The sequence below is a fragment of the Tupaia chinensis genome, unplaced genomic scaffold (genome assembly GCF_000334495.1).
Source record: "Tupaia chinensis unplaced genomic scaffold, TupChi_1.0 Scaffold143584_1, whole genome shotgun sequence".
Taxonomy (NCBI): Eukaryota; Metazoa; Chordata; class Mammalia; order Scandentia; family Tupaiidae; genus Tupaia; species Tupaia belangeri.
The window spans coordinates 3916873-3926671 of NW_006203430.1; the positions used below are offsets into that span (position 1 = coordinate 3916873).

At 35.4% G+C, this 9799-nt stretch overlaps 1 protein-coding gene and 1 non-coding gene across 6 annotated transcripts in view; one reads left to right on the top strand and one right to left on the bottom strand.

Annotated features, from left to right (window-relative positions):
• ANKRD12 (ankyrin repeat domain 12) overlaps positions 1-9799 on the top strand; it is a 152124-nt gene that overhangs the window by 58321 nt on the left and 84004 nt on the right. For 4 of the 5 annotated variants that reach the window (XM_027766498.1, XM_027766499.1, XM_006164020.3 and 1 more), the window contains exon 4: positions 8653-8721. The exons of the other annotated variant lie outside the window; for it this stretch is intronic. In XM_027766498.1, the coding sequence (XP_027622299.1) occupies positions 8653-8721 (69 nt within the window). The remainder of the gene's footprint in view (positions 1-8652; positions 8722-9799) is intronic. 5 annotated transcript variants of the gene reach the window in all.
• LOC114005248 (U4 spliceosomal RNA) lies at positions 3743-3877 on the bottom strand. The gene has a single exon (XR_003547124.1). It is a non-coding gene; the product is annotated as a U4 spliceosomal RNA (small nuclear RNA).

Here is a 9799-nt window from a genome sequence, read left to right on the forward strand (position 1 = left end):
AAAAAAAATTTTTTTAAAAATTTTTTTTTTTTTTTTTTTTTTTTTTTTTTGAGAGGTTTTTGCTATAGGGCATGTACGCTCACCAGAAAGAAAGAGACAGAAAGCGAGAAATCACCCCCCCAGGGAGATGGCCACGTAGCAATCCCTTCTCCTCCATTCTCCTCTCAGGATCTTGGGCACGCATGCACACACGCCCGGCATGAGTTTAAGCCACTGGGTCCAGCAATCAGACCATGGTCGACTACATGGGAGTCCAGCGACATAGCCATTATGCTAACTGCTGGTCCCAATAAAATAATTCTTAAAAAAAAGTTTTGGGAACAGCAGGTGTCATTGTGGTTAAGGCGCTGGACATTCCCACATGGCTGACCATGGTTCGAGACCCGGACCTGGTGACTTGTTTTCTCACATTCCCTCTCTCTCTCTGTGTTTCTCTCTGGTCAATTTAAAAAAAAAATGAATAAATAAATAACTTTTTAAAGTTTTATTTTTTAATAGTAATAGTAATAAATTGTCTTTTAAAAATTTAAGTCTATTACCAAACAAAATTTCAATAGATTTAAAATATATTTTTACTTTTGGTAAGCTGAATTTATAAATTTCAGTAAATACTGGATAGATAAAGAATTTGATTATAGGGAACCAGCAGTTAGCGTAATGGCTATGTCTCTGGACTCCCACGTAGTCAACTGCAGTTCGTGTCCCAGACCCGGTGGCTTAAAAAACTCATGCCGGGCGTGTGTGCGTGTGTGCCCAAGATCCCGAGAGGAGAATGGAGGAGAAGGGATTGCAGTGTTACCATCCCCCCTGGGTGGTGATTTCTTGCTTTCTGTCTCTATGTCTCTCTCTGTCTGTCTGGCGAGCGCACACGCCCTATAGCGAAAATCTCTCCCCCCAAAAAATAAATAAAATAAAAAAAAAGAATTTGATTTTACATATCACATAACCAAAACATTAAGAAAAATTTCTCTAGGCCCAAAGCAAAATGTATTATTTACAATCCAACTGTCCTTTTTATTTTTTTTTTTTTAAGAGAAAGAGTTTTGCTGGGACCAGCAGTTAGTGTAATGGCTATGTCGCTGGACTTCCATGCAGTCGACTGTGGTTCGCATCCCAGACCCAGTGGCTTAAAACTCACACCGAGTGCGTGTGCGTACGTGCCCAAGATCCCGAGAGGAGAATGGAGGAGAAGGGATTGTAGTGTGGCCATCCCCCCTGGGGGTGATTTCTCACCTTCTATCTCTGTATCTCTGTCTTTCTGGCGAGCACACGCACGTACAGCGAAAAAACCCCCCCAAAAAAAAAAAAAAAAAACCTAAAAAAAAAAAAGAGAGAGAGAAAGAGTTTTGCTATAGGGGCACACTGCTGGCTGGAGAGAGAGAAACAGAAAGCAAGAAATCACTCCCCAGGGAGTATGGCCATGCTACATGCCTTTCTCCTCTCAGGATTTTGGGCATGCATGCACATGTGCCTGGTTTGAATTTTTAGCCTCCAGGTCTGGGACTCAATTGAATCAGCTGTGTGAAAGTCCATCAATGTACCCATTACACCATCTGCTGGTCCCTAACAATCCAACTCTTTTATTTTTTATAATTACAAAAATAGTAGAATCTGGACAACCATTAAGTGATATTTCTCATATGAAAGGTAATTAATATCATCAAGCTCCATATTTGATATTGACCTTTTTATTATAGAGTGTATTGTATTTTAAACTGTTAGCTGAAACTAAAGGTAAAGATATGGAGGAAGGACAGCTATTTATAACATGTATGACAGCCCTTAATGTTTAGTGTTTAAAGATGTATTAAATGGGAAAACAAAAACTCAGAAATGGGAAAATGAACAAAAGGTACAGACACATAATTCAGAACAACAGAATTGCTTTTAAAGAAATATGGGGAGAAATGGTCAAAGAAATATAGCTTATAACGATTAATAAAATTGTTGCTGGTCTAAACCATGCCCAGTGATCATGGATTAGAAATCAGGATTTGCTTTAGTTGGGCTAAATTATAGGAATATAGGAATTATAAGAATGATAGCGGTAAAAGTGACTAATTTTCTTGATATTTGAATAATTTCCTATTTTGCTTTTAATCTATATAAATAATTTTTTAAAAATTACTTATTACTTCCATAAGCAAGTGACAAAGAGATAGCACCTCTTAACAGGGTCTTGAAGCCATGATCCAGCCCAGCTTCAGCCATCCCTGGATCCTGGGCATACACACCTGGTGTCCCTAGGGACATCATTAGATGCAGACCCAGTGCTTTTCACATGGTTCAGCTTCACCATAGTGCATTTTACTGCCTGTACCATCATTCATTCCCTTTATATAAATAATTATTGATGAGAGCAAGAATGTTTCTTAGTAAATCTAATGAACAAATATAATTTCACACTTAAAAATAAGAAGTAGAAGAAGAGGTGTTATGGAAAGATGTTCATGGTATTGAAAGTGAAAAACTAGACCAGGAAACAGTATGTGGTATTTCCATTAAACAACATAATCTGTACATCTGTATTTATCTGTATGTAAGTGAATGTAAATGAATGTGTGATATATTAACACACACAAGGAAAAATATAATAGGAATATTTAAATATAAAGCAACTAAGCCTAAGCCTGGTTGGTATATTTGGGGTCCACAGAAAATACAAATATTATAAACCTTGAAGGATAAGGAATATGGGGAAAAAAAGGAATAATGGTAACTCACCTCTTCTCATAACAGGGATTAACTCATTTTATCGACATTAAAATAATGTATTTTAAAGTAATATATTTTAATGTTTATTTGAAATTTGTTTTTATTTTAGTATATAGTATCTCAGGAAAGAAGCAATTTCTTTAGTTTCTTTTCTTTTTATGTTAAAGTCAAATTAATTTTAAAACCTTTTATTTAAGAATAGTGTGTATATGTTATTTTCTTACTATGTAAATTTCTTTCTCTATAGTTCCTTTGTCTTTATGTATATTTAGAGGGGTGCTTGGAACAATGCTCACCAGATGGTAATACTTTATATTCAGGATTTAGGATATTTGTTACTTTCCACTTTGTATTTTTTACATGTCCTGACATTTTTAAAATAATGGGCATATATTTTATAAAAATAAAGTCATTGCTTTAAGAAAACAAGTATTCATATTATTGTCTAGGGAAGGCCCACATATTCCCCAAGCCAGCAATAATGCCGTCAACTGAATGAGGGATTTTTACTCTTTATTATGAGATACCCCAGTGTGACTTAAACTTTCAAAGTTCTCAATTTCTTAAAGGATGAGACTTTCTAGAAAAGTGGTAAATCTAATGATGTAAGTGCATGACTGGACAGATAGAATTTGGGAAAGAACTACAGCATAATTTGAAGTCTTGCTGCATCATAGGACTTCACTATTCTGAAATGCTTCGGCAAGTTAGCAGTGTATCTGCTTCTGTCATTTCAGTATTTACCTACATTGTCTTAACCATCAGAGAATCCTTGTAAATTTTGTCCTATAGAATATTAGTAATAAGAAACCAATACATACAAGGACCCACATAACCTAATAAATATAAAAACAACTGCTTATCCAGAAGACATTTCTTAATCTGATATATCAGCTTCATCAAAGAACTATAGAGAACTACAGAATTATGCTGTAGTTCTTTCCCAAATTCTGTCTGTCCAGTCATGCACTTATATCATTATATTTACCACTTTTCTAGCTTCATCTAGCTTTTCTTATTTTTAGCTTTTACTTTCAATCTCTCCTACAATATAATCCTGATAGATAAGTTATTATAATTATAGCAGAGTTAAATCTTCAATTAGCAATAATCGCGCCTCGGATAAACCTCATTGGCTACGATACTGCCACTGCGCAAAGCTAGCAGAGTTAAATCTTATTATAGTATTTATTATCAAAGATTGTGGAGTTTGACCATTCTTTTTTTTTTTAAAGAATTATTTAATTTAACTTTATGTATACACACTTATATAAACATATATACACACACGTGTATATGTGTGTATGTATACGCATACACGTGTATATACGTGTGTTTATATATAAAGTTAAATTATATATGTGTATATATTTATTTGATCAGAGAGGGACAGAGTAAGAGAGAGAGAGGGAAAGTGAGAGAGCAAACCACCAGGTAAGGGCCCCGAACTACCCTTGGCCGTGTGTCCTTAACCAGCACGCCACATGCCAGCCCCGGAGTTTGACCATTCTTGAGTTCCTGGTCATTCCCCTTCTGTCTCTTACCAGATAATTTTACTACTTTACAAATTCCAGTTTCCTTATCTGTAAAGGTGACTATGATAATGCCAGATTTAGAGAATTGTGACCTTTAAAACATGAAATTCTGTTTATGACACATTAATTTAACATAACAGAAAACTAATATTGGCTTAAGCAGAGATTTTAAAATTTAATGCAAAAAAAAAAAAAGACCAAGCATAGGCAGTCCACAGGTGGTATAGCAGTTAAATAATGCCATCAAAGATGGGGCTCTTGGGAACCAGCAGTTAGCGTAATGACTATGTCGCTGGACTCTCACGTAGTCAACCGCGGTTTGTGTCCCGGACCCAGTGGCTTAAAACTCACGCCAGGCGCGTGTGCGTGCGTGCCCACGATCCCGAGAGGAGAATGGAGGAGAAGGGATTGCGACGTGACCATCCCCCCTGGGGGGTGATTTCTCGCTTTCTGTCTCTATGTCTCTCTCTGTCTGTCTGGCGAGCGCACATGCCCTACAGTGAAAATCTCTCCAAAAAAAAAAAAAAGATGGGGCTCTTTTCATCTTTCTGCTCTACCATCCTTAGCATATGTGGGCTTTATTCCTAAGTATTTTGTCTTAAGGACACAAGATTGCTGCTATAAGCAAAAAGTGAGAAGAGAAGGATCAAGGTCAAAAATGCCTTTCTCCCAGTGAGTCTCGCTCTTTTCATTGATGAAACAACTCCCTAAGAACTTCTGCCTGTATATCCTTGGTTAGGCTACTCTAGTGGCAAGGGTGTCTGGAAAGCACATACTTTAAGCTGGGCATATTGTCACTCTGATCGGTATTGGGATATTTCTAGTAAGAAGAGGAGAATGAATATTGGGTAGGAGTTTATAATATCTGACACTGAATCTGTGTGTGTGTGTATCCACATATATGTATTATGAATATACATGTCCACGTATATACGATACATATTCAAATATATAACATATATGGATATATATCCATATATGTAATACATATCCATATATCATATACATTATATATCATATATATATCATATGATATACAATATCAATATTATATAATATACAATGTGTGTCCATATATAAGATATATACACTCTATATCATATATAATACACTATATAGATATCATATATAGTTTTAATCAATAACTGATAACTTTTGTCACGTTAATAAGTTTTCTACCTATGAATTTTACTCCTGTATTTTTGGTCATAAAATCATACTTATTTTCTTTCCTAGTTTTATGACATCCACGAGAACATTGTAATCCCTTAATGTGAAAGTATTGAACAACTGTCTTGAGGCTGCATGTGACAGCCTCTTCTTTGCCTCCAAACTAAATTTGTGATTATTTTGATATGGGTAATGCTATCAGGAGTATCACTGCAGACTGAATTTTTGTCATACCCTTAATTATTTCTTACCAAGAGTTAGAATGTTAAAAGAATTACATATTTCTGTGAATCTTGATGGTTTTCCAAAATAATCATATACTGTTAACAAAGCTTCCAGCAGTATATGGATTTTCTTTAACCTCAATTAGCATTGGGCTTTTATTCCCCTTAGGTTTGATAGAATTAATGTTCTGTAGAGGTAAACCCAGTAATGCTTCTTCATTTTAGTTTGTATGTTTAGATGCCTAAGAAAATACAGTATCCTTTACTTTTTTATTTACTAATTGTTTGCTTGGTTTGCCTTTCTTTTCTTTTTTTTCTTTTTTGACTTTCTAATGTTTTCTTTTGGCTTTTTTTATTTTTTTAATTGCCAGATGTCATGCATGCTCACTAAAGAGAGAAACAAGAGGGGCTGGCAGGTGGCATGGTAGCTAAGGTGCTGGACTCCCACATAGCTAACAACGATTCAAGTCTTGGACCTAGTGACTTGCTTTTTCACTTTCCTTCTCTCCTGAACCTAGTGACTTGCTTTTTCACTTTCCTTCTCTCTCTCTGTGTATCTCTCTCTGGTCGTACTAAAAAGTAGTAGTAATAAAATAGTTCTTAAAAAAAAAGAGAGAGAAACAGAGAAAGAAAGGTCCCCCAGTGAGGTATGGTCATACTGCAATCCCTTCTCCATTTCTCTATTCTGTTGGGATTTGGGGCATGCACACACACTTGCCCAGAGTATTTCTCAAGCCACTGGGGCTGATTGGATCCTCAGTTGACCATGTGGGATTTAGCTCCCTTAGCCACTAGGCTATAGGGCTGGCCCAGGACTTGCCTTGCCTTACTTAATGTGATTCAAACACATTTGAAAAGAGGAAAATTTTTTTCCTTTATTATCAAGCCACCCAATCCAGGACTCACTGTGGAGTTGGCCCTGTGGGATCCAGCCACCTTATAACCACCACACCATCTGGCTGACTGAGAAGAACTTTTTTTTTTTTTTTTTTTTTTGAAAAATATATAAATAGATGTAAATTTTCTGAAAACTGTCTTAAAGTAGCAGATAAGCACTACTTTGCTTGGAGCAGCTGGTGATATAGTGGTGAAGGTGGCTAGATCCCACATAGCTGACTGTGCAGTCTTAGTCTGGACCTGGTGGCTTGAAAACCATGCTGGATGCATGAGAAGAGGGAAAATGGAGAAGGGATTGTGATGTGATTCTTCCCCATAGAAGGTGCTTTCTTGCTTTTCCTTTCTCCCACATTTCTGTCTCTGGCAAGTGCATGTGCCCTTTGGCAAATAAAAAGAAGTGCTTTGCCTAATAAGAACAGTTACCTTTCGTGATTTTCGTGACAATTATTTATTACAGATTAACTCTTCTCTCCTCTGCTGTGATATTTTGTTACAAAAATTTCATACATACAGGGCAAACTTTAAAAATTACTTTGGATATTTTTTGCTTATTCTCTTGGAACCCAAGGCAGAATACTAATTCAAAAAGATTGTTTTTAAAATGCAAATACTGCTCATTTTGCCTTGCTATAAAGAACACATCAGGGGGAGAGAATTGCTCTGCTTAGCACTCAAGAGTTTTACGTCAGTTTTACAAATAGCAAGAGTCTCATATGGCCTTGTCTTAGTATAGCATATACGGAAGAAGTACTTGAGTTAAGGGGACTGGATAAGAAAACTTTAGTTTTTATAATTCCTGATTCCAATCTTTATAGAATACATATCAAAATGTTCCATATATAAACATACATATTTGAGTAAAAGCCAAAGGATCCATACAGTTGGAATGGATTGGTTACTTCTAAAAGAAGATTTGAGCAAACTGTTAAACTGATTTTTTATATTAATGACTGTAATTGAAAATCCAGTTTATCCACTGTGTTTTAATCTGTTTAAAAAAATCCATTTAATTTGATCAGCATATCTTATTGGTTGCCATTTTTCTCTTTGCTTTGTAATCTGTGGAGGCCATTTAAAAATTTTCGCATGTAAAGACAGTTATTATGAAAGTCAGTTGGAATTCATGTAGTTGCTAACTATAATGTATTCAGTTTTGAAATGTGTTTTTAAAGTCTGGTCATCCAGTTCATTTACCTGCTTACTTTGAAAATGTTCTAAATGCTATTTTATTAATGATTCCCCTTTCAATTAAGTGGACCTTCTTATCACTAAACTTAGGTTTATCTTTAGTTTTCAAATATTAAATGGTAAGGATTACTTTACTCTGTAAGTTTTTTTCCAACACTTGATTACTTATAAATAATGGAGATAATTAATACTGTCTGTAATAATCTTGGAAAGATAAATGTAGGTTAATAAGTTGAGGATAAGAGATCAGTAGTATTGTGAATGACAATGACATATTATTTATAAGTAAAAGTATCTTCTCTGGTCATATTACCAAAGTCAGTTCTCCATATTCTTATTTCTCTGTCATAAATAGTTAGGCAGAATTCCATATTCTTTACTAATAAATTGTTTTGATTTAGGCTGCTTTCTTTTAAAAAGGACTTCCATACAATTCACACCATTTTGAAATGTATAAAGTTTATAGAAGGGTTGTGGTTTAGGATGATACTATAATCTATAGCGTTCAAATGTCTTTGGAATAGTTTTGGCACTCATAAAACAAAAAGGGTGATTAAAGTTTTCTGAAGACAAATCCTAAAATAGAAAACCAGTAATGTAATACTGCTTTTGGTATCATTATTCAGAGATTGAAAAAGTATATAGCATCAAAAGCAATGATATGTTTTCATAAGCAGTTAGTAATATCTATTATTAAAACTAAACAGTTGAATTTCTCAATTTTCAGATATTCCAGTCTTAGGTGTGGGCCAAACTTATTTTATAAATACACTTTTGGCTTTACTTTAAACCTAATCTTTTGGAAAAACAATGAAAGATCATGACTGACTAACTAATAGTCTCTTGGAAAATGTTGGTTTGTTGAATTCTGCATTTCCCTTCGTGTGCTTTTTTCTTTTCTCCTGTCTCTTCTCATTCTGTAGATTCAGATCCAGGACATACAAGTGAAAATTGGGGGGAGAGACTTATATCTTCTTACAGGACATACTCAGGTAATTAGATTATCAGGTGCACCTGTTTAGCCAGTGGTTTCTGTCACATTTTACATTAACAGTTATACTATCAGTAACTTATTCTCAGCTCAATATGTAGTTATGTTTGGTTTGTAAAATTAACTCCATGAGCGACACCGTTTTTGTTCTTTGATAATTCGGTGCATCATATCCAACACATACTGTGTGACCATTATAAACGGGACTGCTGTCTACCTCCACTACGGTTTTGTGGGTGGGAACTCTGGACTGAGGAAGTAACCACTTGAGCTAAAGCCACCCCATCTACTCAGGTTTTGTACAGCACATTCAAAAACTCCACTCATGTAGAAAACAATGTGAAAGTTAACCCTTGCCATTTTTTAGTGCAACCACCCGTAAAGGAAGGTATTCAGATACTCAAGGTTCTTAGTCTATTTTGTTGTATACCCTTTACAAGGTATGCTAAGTATACTGATTTTGGTAGACAGTGTTATCTTACCCTTCAGCCATGTGATTTAATTTTCTAAAAATTTTATTTATTTTTCTAAACTCTAGTCTATTGACTCTGTTACACAGGTTGAATTTATAAGTGAATTAAAATGCCAGGTTACTCGGAGAAATGACATTACTAATAACTGTGTTAGAACTTCTCTATTCAGCTTCGTCATTATAACGTTAATGAGTCATAATCGCTCCAGATGGAGGAATGCAAGAAAATATATAAATAGTGTAATTTTAAAGTAGAGAATAAGTACATCCTTTAGTATGTTAAAACTAAGCGGTGTTTCAGTTGTCCTTTTTTTTTGTTTTAATGGACTGACATTCTTACCATTGAGCTTTTTTTTTTTTTTTTTTTAAGAAGTTTTTGCTATGGGGTGTGTGCACTCACCATACAGACAGAGACAGAGAGACAGAAAGCGAGAAATCACCCCCCAGGGAGAATGGCCACGCCGCAATCCCTTCTTCTCCATTCTCCTCTCAGGATCTTGGGCACGCACGCACACGTGCCCAGCGTGAGTTTTAGGCCACCGGGTCTGGGACGCAAACCGCGGTCGACTACGTGGGAGTCCAGTGACATAGCCATTACGCTAACTGC